We start from the raw sequence: 15068 nt of genomic DNA on the forward strand, positions 1-15068 counted from the left end.
ATGTGTCCCTGCTGTGATGCCTTCAGTGTGGTGTGGAGGCATCTCGGCCAGCTGGCTGCTGTGCCAGGGACAGCTTGGCCTTAGAAGTGCCTGTTTTATCCATGTGTCTGAAGTGGGTTTTGCTGAGCCTTGGCATGGAGCTGGTACCTCTGCAAACGAAGCGAATGTTCGTGCAGCTTTCTGCTGATGCTGCTTCATGTTGGTGAGCTCAGAGACCTCAGGATCAGCAGCTCAGAGCATTGTCCTGCTGCTGCCCCTGCCCTGCCTCCTTACTGACAGCCAAGGGCTGTGTTCTGTGGGTCCCCAGACAAAACGTCCTTCACATGTCCTTGACTGCCCAGAGGTCTTGCTGACCGCCCTGTGCTCTCCCTGTGCCTTCAGGCCAACAGCAGAGTCACGTTCAACTCCTGACCCATTCCACAGCAAAACCCGTAATCTTTAACTTCATTAAAATCATTTGCATTCAGTGGTGGCAAGGCCCATGAATGATGGTTGGTAAAAGCAGAGGGCCAGAGGAGAGAGAATTAATTTCCCTCTCCTGTTCAGAAGGCTGTGCTGCCCTCTCTCAGTGGAGGATTTGTGCCCTTTAGACACAAAAGGGTGACAAGTGTCACCTATTAATCTTCTGTGGATGTGGCTGTGTGTCAGCAGGAGGAGGTCCTGCCGCACCCCGCTCCCCAGGGCCCTGCTGGTTATGACAGTTGCTATTTGCCACTCAGCTGCAGATCGCTCCCTCTTTATTCCTCCAGCTATTTTTAGCACTTCTTTTTAGATGGCAATAAAAAAATATTCTCGTAATCCTCGCACAGGTGGTAACCAGGTTGTAGCCATTTGTCCCCATAAAGGAGAGGCAGTTTCGGTGATGAGAGGGGAAGAGCTTTGCAGGTTTGTTCCAGTGCCTGTGGAATCCAGCTGCTGTCACCCGAGCTGGAGCTGCCACTGTCACCTCCAGCAGATCCCTTTGGGAGCACGTCTCCCTGCCAGCCTGTCCCGTGTGAGGTGGTTCAGCTGGTTGCTGCGTTGAGGGCAGGTGAGAAACGGCTCGGCTGCTTCAGTGGTCAGGCAGGAGAGGTCTGCTGAGCGTGCAGCAGAGTGGCAGGGGAGAGCTCTTGGGAGCACTGGGGCTGAGTTTAAAGACCTGAAAGAAGTGGTGGTGGTCCCTGGAGCTCTTTTCGTGCTTCAGCTTTAGGAAAAGCGAGTGAGTGAATGGGGAAGGTCTGTCCCAAGGATCTCAGAATCACACCGTGCGTGGCCCCCTCACTTCACCACCACAGCTGCTCTCTGAGCACTGGACAGCCAGATGGATGTGGGCATCCTAGAATGAGCTGATACAGCTGAATGGTTCCTGATGGTTTTAATTCACATTCATACTAAATTTTTGCAGTTTTATTTTCCCCTTCCCTCTTCTCTCAAGGGAGAAGCAATGGCTTTCTTGGACGTAGCTTATGATTTTTCCAGACAGAAATCGTTTTCATTCCAGGGTTATTGGCAATACCCAAATAAATGTCCAGGAATCAGTCGAAGCCAAGGAGCCTGATGTAGAGCTCACGCTTCTAATGTCTATTAAAGTAGCACTGCAAAAGGTCAGCCTCTGTGCAATGTAGCAGCCAGTCTCACCAGCTCATGGCATAATCTAGTACAGAATTAATTCCCTACATCTTCCCTTCCCTGTCAAATATAACAACAACTGGGAACATTAACTGTCCAACCCAATATTGAGTTTTACGTGGTGCTAGTAAACCTATTAGGTGAGGCTGTTCTCCAAACTGCCAGAGTCTTGACCTTGGCCTGTGTTTTTAAGAGGGCTTCTGCTGTTTTTCTCGTGCTCCTCGATGCTACAAAGCAGGAGCAGCTTTATCTGAGCAGTGGCTCGACTGCTCTCCCCGGAGGGCCCCCGCCAACAGCACAGCCCTGCTGCCCCTGCAGCAGCGTCCTGCTGTAATTTGCACTGAGGAGAGTTCATCGTTTCAAGGATGTCCTGAGCTCTCTGATTTTGGATTCTTTGTGGACCTAACAGCAACTCTTGCTTTGCTGTCAATGCTTCATTGCCTTTGGTTCACCTTCAGCCCAGCAGCTCTTGTTCTTGTGCTTTTCACGCTCTTCTTCGTGCTCCCCTGCTGCTTTGCTTCACGTCAGAATATCATTGATGTAGGCTGCAGCATAGGCTGCTCTGTTAGCAGGGGCTTTCATTTGCTCCTGAACTGCCCCAGCTGCTGGGACAGAGCCTTTGGGAGCAGTGTTGCCCAAAGGAGGGTGAGCTGGTGTGTGAGCACGGGTGGTTTCCCACCAAGCACGCATCAACCCAGGCAAATATTTGGCATCAGTATTCAATGTGGTTCTCTACCCAGCAGGTAAGGGAGGAACTGGTCTTCTGTGGCGAGTTTCATGAATCAGTTTGAGTATTCATGGGCCAGAAGTGTCTCTCTGCTGTCCTGCAGCCAGTGGAGTTTGTGTGGATGATCCTCTCCCAGCTTTGTGTCCCAGGTGCAGTAACCCAGCCGGACCACCTCAGAACGGGATCGATTGCTCTGAGACCTGGGTCTGGGTGTGCTGTGAGCTCCCACAGCACTACACTCGTCTCAGTCCTGGGCTTCCCCCTGTGACCCCAGTCCTTGGCATCTTGTTAGGGAGCCCAAGCATCTGTTTTGAGCACAGCAGTGAACATTTCCCTGAATGGTTGTGAGTTCTCCTGCCAGTTTGTTATTTACATGCTTGTTCAGGTCACATATTCCCTAGGGTAGGAGTGAGACCTGAGCTTGGCCCATTTATCTTCCATGAGTTGAGGAGAGTAAAGAAAGCATTTACCTTCTGGCTGATGGTCCATTCATCTTCTGCTGAATCTTATGTCTTTTTCTGTCAGGTCTCCTTTTTCTTGAACTATTTTGGGTTCTCTAAGCACTGGTTTTCATCCTTTTTTGACTGTGGGCAGCTCAAAATGCCTGAGCTAGCAGGATCAAGGTCTCGCTGGTCCTTGTGTGCACCAGGACTCACTTCTTCCCTCCTTGTATGGACAAAGCATGAGCCTGATAAAGCCCATCTGGCTCTGAGTTCCCCCTTCCCCTGCTTTCCTCATCACATGTCCCTGTCCCCGCTGATTTACCAGCCCTGAGGATGTCTCTGTGCACAGTCTGTCCTCTGGAGCCTGGCTCCAAAGCCAGCATCTCTGCCCTGGTCCTGTGCTTGGGGTGCTGTTTCCTGGAGAGGGCCACCCCACTGGGGCCAGCAGATGCTGGCTGGGTGTACCCACAGGGAGCAGAGTGTGGCCCCACGTCACTCCTGCCCCAGGATAGGTGGGGGCACTGGGGAAGTGCCTGGTGCCTCTGAGGAGCTACTGACACTGAAAACCAAGAAAAATCTTAAGCCTGCAATCTTAAAAAAAATCTTAATCTGCAATTAATGCCAATTATAACTCCTGCTGTTTCTGTGGCATCTTAAAATATCACACAGAGTGTTTGTGCAAATAGTGGATGCAGGGTGAAAAAATATGGAACTGGGGAAAATCCACCCTGTGCAGAGCCCCTCCCAGACACCCTCCTCCCTCCTCCCTTTCCACAAAGGTGACATTTATAGAGATCTCCAGGGCAGGTTTTTCCATGCTGATGGCTCAGCAGCTCCCTGTGTAGCAATGATAAACCAGGTTTCAGGTCAGCATGGAGGGGAGGTGCAATACTCGGAGGAGTTTAATTTGGCCATTGAAATCTGTGCCAACATCTCAGTGAGCTGAGCCACCCCATGAACCTGTCATGAGAACGTGTGCTAGTGACACATCCTCTTCTGTCCCATGCAGGCGAGGTGCTGAGGTGTCTGCTGCCTTCCTCATCTGAATAAATAAATATCCCATGGGACTGAGCAGGTCTGCTGAATCCCAGCCTGAAATGAACACTCTTCTGGTTGAAGGAGGTTTTAAAAAGATGCCTTTTTTAAATGTCTTTTAAATGGAACTGGCTTGTAGGGGGCATCGGTGACCCTTTGTTCATGTGAGAGCTGGTGGTCCCCAGCCCCCTGTTCAGGCAGGGGTCCTCTCCAGGTTGCTGGGCAGCCTCCTCACCACATCCTCTCTGAGAAGCCAGTTTGGGGGAGCAGGGAGCTGTGTCGTTGCGTGGGTATTGGGGAAGGTGCAGGAAGCTGGGAGTGGTGCCTGACTTGGCCGTGCAGCCGCGGTAGCGTGGGCACCCGGCAGAAAGATCCCGACGTCCTTCCGCGGCTGTGTCACGAGCTGGCAGATGCCTGCAGGACAAATGTAGGTGTAGAATGGTGGCCCCAAACCTCCTCCTTACCATCCGCTCCAAGTTCTCCCACAGCCTCCGAAGCAGCCGTGTAAATCGGGGCGCAGCTGAGCGGCCCTTGGTGTGTCAGTGTACGACGGGGGGGTCCCCTCAGCCTCGCACCGCTCGGCTCCGCTGCGCCACCGCTTCGGGTCTGGTTCTGGCAGCAGCTGTAAAGTCCTCACAGGGGATGTGGTGGATGCTTCTGGTGCTGAGCAGTGGGAAGTGGGGCCTTCTGGTCAAGAAGGTGATGCGTTGCTCTGTGTGTGTGTAATAAAGAAATAGGGAATTGAATCCCAGGGGGACTGATGCCAGCACCACTCATCTCACATTTGACTGCTGCTCTAGATGCATTATTTCCTCCCCAGAAATGAGAACTGGGAGGGGACAGTTACCAAAAGAGATCCTATAAACTGCTAGGAAGCTGCTTAGATTATAATACTACCTGGAAGAGATGGCAGGCTGCATATGAGCCTGAGATGGCAGAAATTTTCCTTACAGACTATTAGTTGCAGTTAAATGGGTATTAACCAGCTGGTGACTGCAACTGTTACTGATTTTTTTTTGTACAAGGAAAGGGATTTAAAATGGATTCCATGTAACTAAACTGCCTGGGAATCTGTGAGTTTTGCAAGGCAAAAAGGCTTGTGTAGATGTTATTAATTTAAAGATATATTAAATCTGGTTCTTTAGCTACAGGATTACTTCAAAATGCAAATTAACCACTTGCCAAAATCAATTTCTTTTGCAGCTTGAATTTCAGCGGAGTCCATCTGGCATCTGCTGGGCAGTTTAGTGACTTCTTGGGGAGCATGGGCCCTGCACAATTTGTTGGGCGTCAGACCTTGGCCACCACCTCGATGGGTAAGGAACACAAAGATGTTCAGTGGCTTTAATTTAATCTTGACCAGACCGCTCCTCCAAGCCGCCTGGCATCTGCTGCTCACCACTCACCCGCTCTTGTTTCTCTGCTAAATCAAGTAGGCTCAGCTGAAAGGTTCTGCTGATTGCTGCAAATGCAGCATTAGTAGGAGAGCACCAGCTTTCTTTCCTCTGTCAGATCTGGAAGGTGCAGACTAAGTAAAACGCAGCTAAAATCCTGAAAATGCATCATGTGCATCTTTGTGGTTTTCTTCTCTCTAAGGCCCACCAGGCTCTAAGGATTTTCTTATCCACCATAACTGCATTTTCCAAAGCAGCCTGCAGCTCTAGCTACTCCAATTTTGGGAGGGATGAGAGGCTATAGCTGCCCTGGAGAGAATGAGACTGAGGCACCAAAGCCATGTTAAGAAGGCTGACAGTAGAGATTGCTTTTGGAAATGTGGATTTGAATCGCTGCAGAGCTGCTCCAGAGTGATGCAGGAGGGGATCAGGCACTCAGGGCCTACACTTTGTTATAACTCATAGCAGGTGTGACATGAAGATTCTTTTGGTTGGGGTTTTTTTATTTATTTGTGGGATTTTTTTTACTTGTCAGTAGCCCACTGGTGTGTTGTTCTGAAAGCCTTCTGTCTGTTTTCACCTTTTGATTTAGGGGATGTGGAAATTGGCTTGCAAGAGCGAAATGGGCAGCTAGAAGTGGATATCATTCAGGCTCGAGGACTGACACCAAAACCTGGCTCCAAGACACTGCCAGGTAGTATGCTTTGACCTCCTAAAGTAGTTCATTGAGCCCCAGCCTCCTGTGATGCTTGTGAATAGGAAAAAAAATTAGTTCTGCTTGGCTTCTGCAGGAATAAACAGCCTCTATGCAGTACTGAAAATAAGGCTGGTTGAGCAATTCTTTTCACTGCTGTAAATGCTTTCTTCAGAAATACCTGAGACAGGGCATTCTGTCTTTTCTAAAGTGAGCATGAAGGTTTTTTTCATATTTGACCATATTTATTTTTTCCAGCTGCTTACATCAAAGCTTACCTGCTAGAGAATGGCGTGTGCATTGCGAAAAAGAAGACAAAAGTGGCTCGCAAATCATTAGACCCTTTGTACAATCAGGTGTTACTGTTTGCTGAGAGCCCCCAGGGCAAAGTATTACAGGTAAGATGAGCAAGTCTCAGGTCTGCCCATCTCTCTCTTCCACCTCTGCTGGAAGATTTAAGTCTGGCAAGGGATCTGGATCATTAACAGAGATGAGAAAAAGCCAGAGTTTTCACTGAACCAGATGCACTCCTTCTGAACAGAACAAATGGAAAGGAAAATCATCTTTTCATACTCAAACTGATTATTTGACATCCTGCCAGGTAACAGGAGTGCCTACCAGGAATTAGGTGATTTTTATGGGTTTTAACTCTTTTTGTTTGTTTGTTTTTCCCTCTCCCTGTTTGGAGATAGATAGTATCTGTAGATTCTAAACAATTTTGCAGCATAGGTTGTCTTCTGTGCTTATACGTATTCAGTGTGCTCTGCTTTGGCCATCACCCAATCACATGCCCTACCTTTCTCTACCTCGTTTCTTTTACTGTCATACCTTTTCTGCCATACTCATATTTTCAATTATGCATGTATATTTCCAGAGCAAAAAGTGATTTGTGTTGTTAATTCATACCTACATCATTTCCACCTAGTAAAGCCTTGCTAAAATATCCTGGTATCACTGAAGTAATGAATCCCTGAGTTTCTATTACCTCCACTGGCATATGAATTGCCAGCTAACATGCTGGATTGTAATGAGATCAGTGAATTCTTCCTTATATACCTTGATTAGAAGCAATTTCCCCTATTGTAACATGGCTGCATGTTTTGGACTGAAATGGGGTGGCACCTGCTTGGGTCTGCTCTTGCCTTCCTTGGGTTTCCTCACCTGCTGCCTTGCTGCCAGGAAAGACACTTATTCCAGAGAATAAACTGAGGAGCTTGGCTCTCTGCTGGTGGCCATTCCACCAAAAAACCAGCATTTTGCAGTGGCTTGCTCTATCTCATACTGACCTGGAGTATTAATTTTTGTCTTTTAGTTGACATCCATTGTCTCTCCTGCCTCACTTTACAGAAAATTGTAACGTTCTGATTATTTGAGCCTAGGGCAAGAAGCTGCCAGGATTAGTCAGAGATCACTAGTCACCATCATAACCCATCGTACTCATCCTCTCCTCTTCAGAACATGGACTCGCTCTGGAGTCAGCCATCACCTTTGTCTTGAGCCACACAGGGCCACTTTGTCACGTGCAGACCTCCAGCATGCCTAAGCCCATGACCCTCACTGCATCTGTCGTTCCACCCACTGGTCTCCATCGTGTCGTAAGTGTGATTCAGCTTTCCCTGCTCGTCTGCCAGCTCTCTCCCATTAGGCCTTCCTTGGCAGGCTGCTCTGCTTCCCCTGCATGCCACTCCGTGTGTGTCCCTCGTGTCACCGGCCCCCCTTGCCAGCACTTGGCTCCTGCCCTTTCTCCAGGTGAGGAGCTGTGCCCGCTCTCCATCTGCCCTGTGGCACGAGCTCCGAGTGCAGAGGTTAAGATGTGCTCTTTTCCTCAGACTGTTTGCTTTTGACCCAAGATATTGCCCACCTGGGTTTTTGTTGGTTTATTTTGCCAGATCAGGAGCCCTTTCTGCCCTTTCCTCCAAGCTGCCTCTTGTTGTGTCCAAGGCCCATTACTGTGCCAGGACCAGGTTTTACCCTCAGGAGTTGGAGTGCAGCTCTGGGGATATTTTGTGCATGTGCTGACTCTGCCCAGCAGGTAGAACAGCAGAATAATAGCGGCTCATCCACATGCACGTTCACCCCTGTTCCATGGAGGAAAAACAACAGTCTGATAAGATCTGTGAAACTGTGCTTAAAAAGAAAAAGCTAGACTCACCAGCCAGAGCTTCACCTCACCTGTTGGTAGTGTAAACCTTTCTCCTCGCCTCAGACTGTAGTAAAGCCCTGGAAAGTTGGATGAGTAGAAGGGAAGGTTGATCAGACTTGTGCTTCCCAAGCTAGTGTGCAAGTTGGAGGATTAACTGTGCTCCCCTCTCTTGTTCTAAGGTGATAGTCTGGGGAAACTATGGACGCATGGAGCGCAAACATTTCATGGGAGTCGCCAGGGTCCTCCTGGAAGAACTGGATTTGTCAACTTTAGCAATTGGCTGGTACAAGCTCTTCCCAACCTCCTCGATGGTAGATCCCACTACAGGCCCGCTCCTGCGCCAGTCCTCACAGCTTTCCCTGGAGAGCACAGTGGGACCCTGCTGTGACAGGTCTTAGTGAGTAAGGAAGGGGGAACTGCTTTTGTTTTTTAAACATGCTGTCAAGGTTTTGTTTGCTGGAACTCTGACCTCAAGCGCAATGCATGTTCAATCAGTTCTTGTGGAGCTGGAAGAGGAGGATAAACCAGTGACCTTAGACAGAAGACGAGGGGGAGGGCACTGTGCCCTCTCTGTCCGAGGAGGAGGTGCCGTGGGGCATGAGTCCTAGTTGTCAAATTAGACATACACCTCTTGTTTCACTTCTCTCACTGTCATTCTTGGACCCTTGTTTCAGATCAGTATTAACCCTGGAAAGTTGCAGCACTTGAAAGAATTTGGGGAGAGTAAGGAAGGAATTTTTCTTAACTGTGCATCTTAGAAATTTCTAATATGGATTTTTTCACAAGAAAGTACCTGAAAAATTCAGAGGCCAATATCTGACCCAAAAGGAGCAAGAGCAGAAAGTTTAAGAGGAGACATTAGGGGGTTTTCATAAGGTCTTTCTTGTTGAAGGGAAGAAAAAGAAAGAAACCTGCAACTCTTTCTTTAGAATCAGTTCCCTGTCGCTGAGTCACATTAACTGTAACACTGTCGTCGCTGTGTTTTCAAACTGTGCCAAATTACCAGCAAGTGTCTTTACTGCATTACTTGTCTAACACTGCTGATGAAGCATCCTTGGTGGGAGAATAAGTAGCACCTACTTAGACCAGACAGTTTGAACAGAGTTTGAGCTTAGCAGGCTAATTAACTGCAATTTTGCTCAGAAAATACACTAGAAGTGGGAGCTGAACGTCAGACTTGCAGCTTGAGATGTTTTGTATTGTCAGATACAACGTTCTGCAATGTACTGACTCCCTTACTTGTTGCTGTGTGTCCTTCAGTCACGATGTATTCTATCTCCTGCTTTTCTTCCTTCTCCTTTGTTCTGGTACATATCTGCTGGAGATGCTGCCCTTCCTGTTGTGCTATGGACTGACCTGAAACAGGACTGTTTTATTCTGCCACAGGAGAGGAGATTGAGGTTTCTGGGGGTGCAGAAGAAAGAAACTTCATTTTGTCATCTTGACAAGAAGGTTCTGGAGAGCATGTAACCTTCCTGGTGGAGGGAGAGGTGCTTTAGGCAGTCTTGGTAGTATACAAACAATGTCAAGTGTCCTGCAAGAGGCCCAAGGTATAGAGAGGTAGCGGGTGAGGAATCTGAAGACACAGTGGCCACAGCATGTCTGTTTTGTTAACTGAAGTGCAACACTTAAGAGTAAATGAGTCTTGTAGATGAAGCCAGTAAAGCACGTTCTCTGAGCTGCTGAGCTACGGCGGCTGTTGTCAGCAGAGCCACGTGCTGGAGTAAGTGCTCTAGATCCTTCAGCCAACTAACAACTTCCTCTCCAAAAGTCACAGAGAATCTCCGAAGATTTTCTGTTGCTAGACCTCTTTTGGGTAGGTTTCATCTTAGTTCCTCACGAGGATTTGATGACTGCTGTCTCAGAATAAGCTTTTGGAGTTGTTTTACTTTGTGATTTAAAAACAAAGGTCCCATGTTGCTTTAGGAATGAGCAGATTCTTGACCTGTCGTAGAGGTATACTGAACATTCATTTCTGCATGTGGACCTCAGCTTTGTTAGAATAAAAGCATGAGTGTGGAGTGGATGGTAAAAGCAGTTACTTTTGGTTCTGGCTTGTCTATGGCATTTTAAATTATTTTGAGATAAATTATAGGATAGATGCAAAAATATTAGGCCTTACAATAATCTCTGTAAAGAAATTATATACTGTAAAGGAGAGGGAAGGAGGATAAGGGACATAGAATGAATAGTTTTTTTAGTCTTCAGTGACAAACGCCTCAAGATTCCAGATAAGTCTCTTAATTTCCTTGATCAAATATATCTCTGGCCTCTCATTAATTATTTTTTCTAATCGTATTAGACAATTTCTATATATTAGCTGAAGAAAGTTTGTTGCATGCTGGTTGAACTATGTTGTGGCTCTCTCTCAACTTTATTTTTTAAAAAAAGCACATGTACTGTAATTCAAGTCAGCATCTTTTCCTCTTGGTATGTAGTGAGTACTAGGCAATATTGTACAATATGTGTATGAACTAGAATAGATTAGGTAGATTTAGTGGTCTGTAGCACTGGATCTTTTAATAACGATGTCTTTAAAAGGACTGTGGGGAGCTGCAGGTAGATGCCACACCTGGCAGCAGAGTAACAGAGCTTCTGTCCTAAGTTATGCTGAAAGCTTTTCATTGGCACTTAGTTTGGACATTATCTACCAGTAATAGCTAGTTAATCATGGTTTTCCAGTGTTCGATAAGATGAATGCAACATTTTGCAGTCCTTAAAGGGGAGTAGGAGTCTATATATGCCAAAAACATTCCCCCTGAAAGCTTTGATGACTGTCTGTTGAAAAGCTCCGTTCGTACGCCTGGCAAAAGTGTCGTGTCTACATCCTACCCCTCCAAAAGCTCTGCAGGCTCAGCGATGATCAGTTTAGGTACCATCTGACTACTGAATGCTGAGAACTATCTCCGTGTGGCTTTAAGCACACTAAAAGGTCACTGACAGGGTGGAAAAAAAGTTACAGTTCTACTTGTGTTCTTTTTGTGCCGTCTCAGATTCTGAAATTTGGAGGCAGTTTTAACAGTCTGCTCCACCTGTTTCCTTCTGCATTTTTTCCGTGGTTGATTGTAGTCCAGTGGTTCTCGCTTTTGTTTCTACTCACTTCCAAGTCCTGTTTCTCCCCAGTAAGTGAATGTTGCAACCCCTGGCTGCCATGCACAGCAGAGAACTGCCAGTGTAGATGATCTTCCTGCATAAAGCAGACTTGCAAGACCCTCCTGAGAGCACCCACGAGGTGCTGAGTGAGCCCAGGAGAGCTGCACGGTGCCCTGCAGTCTAAATCCTTCCTTCACTCATGCTCGTGATTCCTGCACTGACCATGGTGTTGTATAGCTGAAAAAGAAGTCTCCAAGTTAACCATCAATGTACGATTCCCAGTATAGCATCCAAGGCAGGTCTCAAGCTTGGAATATCCTGTTTTTATAAACCCTGACCTTTTTTTTCCCCAAAATTTGACCTGCCAGTTTTTGTCTAAGGTGATGCAACGTGACAGTTGGGATTCCCAGTGTAAAAAGTAACAGTTTGCTAGAGCAATGAGCAGCTGAAAAACAAATTTTGGTCCCCACTGAGGACTCCTGAGTGAGTTTTTTCTCGTGTCTGAGTCTAGCTGTTAGTCACAGTCAAAGAGGGAGAGAGAGAGGAAAACCAGGAGACTTAAAAAAACCAAAAGGGATTGTAGAATTTTTGGTCTTAGAGCACCAATGAGGGGTGAGATTGAGGAGAGACAAAAACCTGCCCAGCTCAGGGTTGATTTGCTGTTCCTTGTGCATCAACTACTACATTTTAATAGTACTGGGAGGATTTGCTGGACAAAAAATGGTGAGCTGGTCCTTAAACGTTCCCTGCATTGCTGTTACCACAGAAAAAAGAACTCTGGCTGCTGAGCGTGTCCCCGAGGGCAGGATGGTCTCTCCCCAGAGGGAACCCCCTGTGCACAGAGCGCCGAGGCTTCGTCCTCTGGGCTCTGAGCAAAAAGCTGCCGTGCCCATGGCTACCCCTGCTTTGTTCAGGCAACAAACATGGTACTGCCCCAGTCTCCTGGTGTTGCTTTCCCTTTGCCCCGACACAGCTGGATGCCCCAGAGGTGACACATGGTCCTCACTCTGCAGTTCAACCTGTGGGTCCCTCCCTGCAGCAGAAGCCTCCTGGGCAGGCTGGAGCATCCCTGGTGCACTAGGTGCAGGTGTCCGTGTTCTGGCCAGGGCACAGGCCAGGGGACTTTGTTGCTGAGCCAAGGATGTCCCCAATTCTTGGCCATGGATTGTTTCAAAGGACATTGTGGAATGATTTGCTTTGAATGGAAAAAATGTATTTATTGTTTCTAGCTACCAGATCCTTTATCGATGTACTGTTCTAAATTTGCAGGTCTTCTGGAGTATGAATATCACAAGTTCCTGTAAAGGAGCTATTTTTAAGATGTTGAGGCAGTTAACAGAATCTCAACCTAAGCATGTTTAGTAACGTTTAGACAGCAAGACAACTTTTTTATGAACCTCATTTTAAGTTAGTTTATTACATGCTGTTGGTAATATTTTAAAATGGGAAAAATATTTTTCTTTAAAGACAAAATGATGTAAGTTTTTAACAGATAATTTAGTGTTTTCAAAAATGTTTAATGTTCTTGGTACGAAGTTTACTCATTCTTTTGATTTCTACATTCCTTGTTATATTTTATCAACGTTTTTTTCCAAAAGGAAAGAGGCATATGTAAATACACACCAGGAAAAAGTCCTATAAGAAATTCTGTTCAAACTGACCATAAAATTATTGGTAAATATTTGTTATCATTCATTAACTCTCAGCTACTATTCAAGTTGAAAGAATTGATGTTGTATTTTCAAGATGAGAACTACTTAGCTAGTTTTGTCATAATCCTGTACTCTGTATAAAAATCTTTTTATAAAGAAAGTCTAATAGGCTAACAAGCAATAATATATTCCATTTGGTGTGCACAGATTGTGACTTGCAGGCTGTAGTACATATTGTTGATACAGTTTATAATTGTCTTCAGTGACATCATTTTTGAAAAAGATCCATATTAACTTTGATTGTAAAAAAACCGAAGACTGGGCTGTTGCCTTGTGAGATACATTCATCCTATAGACTTCTCTGTGAGTGTATGTGCCCATCACCATGAAATCTCTCTTAGGTGAAGAATGCAACGGCTGTAGGTGGCTTCATACTACAGAGGTAAAAAGTAGTTTTGGTATAAGCTTCATGACTGTTTCAATCTCCCTGTTTTTCTTAGGCTAGCTAGTGTTTGTAACTCAATGAGAATGGTTCCCACTGCCACTGTAGCCCTGATAAAGCAAAAAAGCCTTTGCACTCTGGGGCCACATGAGTTCTGCCTGACAGCTGCCTATTTTCCTCGAGGTACTGGGGGCAAGCTAAAGGGAGGGTTTTTTTTTCAGAGCAGCAGATTGAGCTGCTCTTCTTTAAAGGCTTTGTGGGTTATTTTGTCCATTTTGTTAGAAAATTCCACCCAAGGCAGAGAGGTTGCACCTTTGCAGAGGATCACAGGTCACTAACATGTCAAAGAGGAGGAGCAGGCTGTTCTGTGCCATTCTTCAGAATTTAGCTAACGCTGGGCTCATCTAAAGATTTTTCCAAATTGGCAGTATCAGGATACTGGATTTTAAGTCAGCTCTCTCATTGATGCAGTGTGTAGAATAAACCAGCTTCCACACAGCATCCTGGTTCAGTGCCTGTGGCTTTCTCTCAGCATTTCCCATAGGAGAGCTCTTCATGTTGTTCTCAGGATTGCCAGTCCACTGGCCATGCCTGCAGCAGGTCACTGGCCCAGGGATGCTGGGAGCCCTGATGAACAGTGAAACAATTCATGTGGTTCTGTCAAATGCTTTGAGAGGAAAAAGCGACGTGTAAATGCAAAGTGCTGCCAGTAGAAGAGTCCAGGACATATTGAGACCTGGAGCGAGTGTCTAAAATGAAATCACAGCTACCAAAGTAGAGCCACACATTTAGAAAAGAGGCTGATCAGTGAAAGCCCTTCTACGTTTACCCCAGTGCACACTGCAAGGTGTGTCTGTGGGTGTCCCTGTGTGTGCTCTTGCACCAAGGGATGCAGGAACATCTTGGAATGCCAGGCTCCCTTAGAGTCATAGAAATATTCTGGTTGGAAGAGACCTTTAAGATCATCAAGTCCAACCGTTAACCCAGCACTGCCAGGTCCCAAATAAACCATGTCCCTGAGCACCACATCTCCATGGCTTTGAAGCCCCTCTAGGGATGGGCACTCATTACTTCCTTGAGCAGCCTGTTTCAAGTCTTGACAACCCTTTCAGGGAAAAATTTTTTCCTAATATCCAACCCCAACCTTCCCCTGGCACAACTCAAGGCCATTTTTTCTTGTCCTGTTTCTGCCTCTTAGGGAGGCAGAATCCCTCTGAAGGTGCTGGCTGGTTGTGCCTCCAGCGTCTCATTCCCTGATGTGAGCCCTTTGCCCGGGAAGATCCAGCAGCCAACTCTGTGGGGCACTGGTGGAACCTGGCATGGCAGAGCCCCAGAGCCTCTGCTGGGCTTAACAGCTGCATCTGTGGACGTGGCAGTTCCCCAGGGAGCTTGCAAGTGATGAGGCATTCTCAAAATGTGGCTAATGAGTCTTAAACTTGCACTGCTGGATTCCTTGTGGCTCAGTGACCCACGCCCCAGTGACCACACAGCCACATGTCCACCCCTAGCCCCAGCCACTCGCCCACCACAGCAGCATCAGACTCGTTCCTGGGGAACCTGAAGCTTCTGTCATGCTGCAGACACCCGTCTGCCCACCACCCTTCCCTGTGGTCACTGCTTCCATCAGTGAAGGAGAGGAGCTGGGGAGCTTCTTGTAGCATTTGGTCCTTTGCACTTCAGTGGCTGAAACTGAGGAGGAGCCAGCACCAGCCCTGTGCAGGGCGCCAGCAAACAGGGGCTGCGACCAAACAAATTTTCCTTTGTGACTTCCCTTCCGGTAGCTATAAAACGGTGACCAAAGGTACGTTGTTAAACCCAGCTCTGCTGGGGCAGTAGG

The 15068-nt window shown here is 46.9% G+C and overlaps 1 protein-coding gene across 1 annotated transcript in view; it reads left to right on the forward strand.

Annotated features, from left to right (window-relative positions):
* The window catches only part of RIMS4 (regulating synaptic membrane exocytosis 4), a 15969-nt gene extending 7527 nt beyond the window's left edge, over nt 1-8442 (forward strand). The window contains exons 2-5 of the mRNA XM_008936360.1: nt 5017-5129; nt 5800-5901; nt 6160-6299; nt 8224-8442. Of these exons, the coding sequence (XP_008934608.1) occupies nt 5017-5129; nt 5800-5901; nt 6160-6299; nt 8224-8442 (574 nt within the window). The remainder of the gene's footprint in view (nt 1-5016; nt 5130-5799; nt 5902-6159; nt 6300-8223) is intronic.
* The last annotated feature ends 6626 nt before the right edge of the window (nt 8443-15068 follow it).

This window comes from Merops nubicus, unplaced genomic scaffold, assembly GCF_000691845.1.
Source record: "Merops nubicus isolate BGI_N331 unplaced genomic scaffold, ASM69184v1 scaffold44332, whole genome shotgun sequence".
NCBI lineage: Eukaryota > Metazoa > Chordata > Aves > Coraciiformes > Meropidae > Merops > Merops nubicus.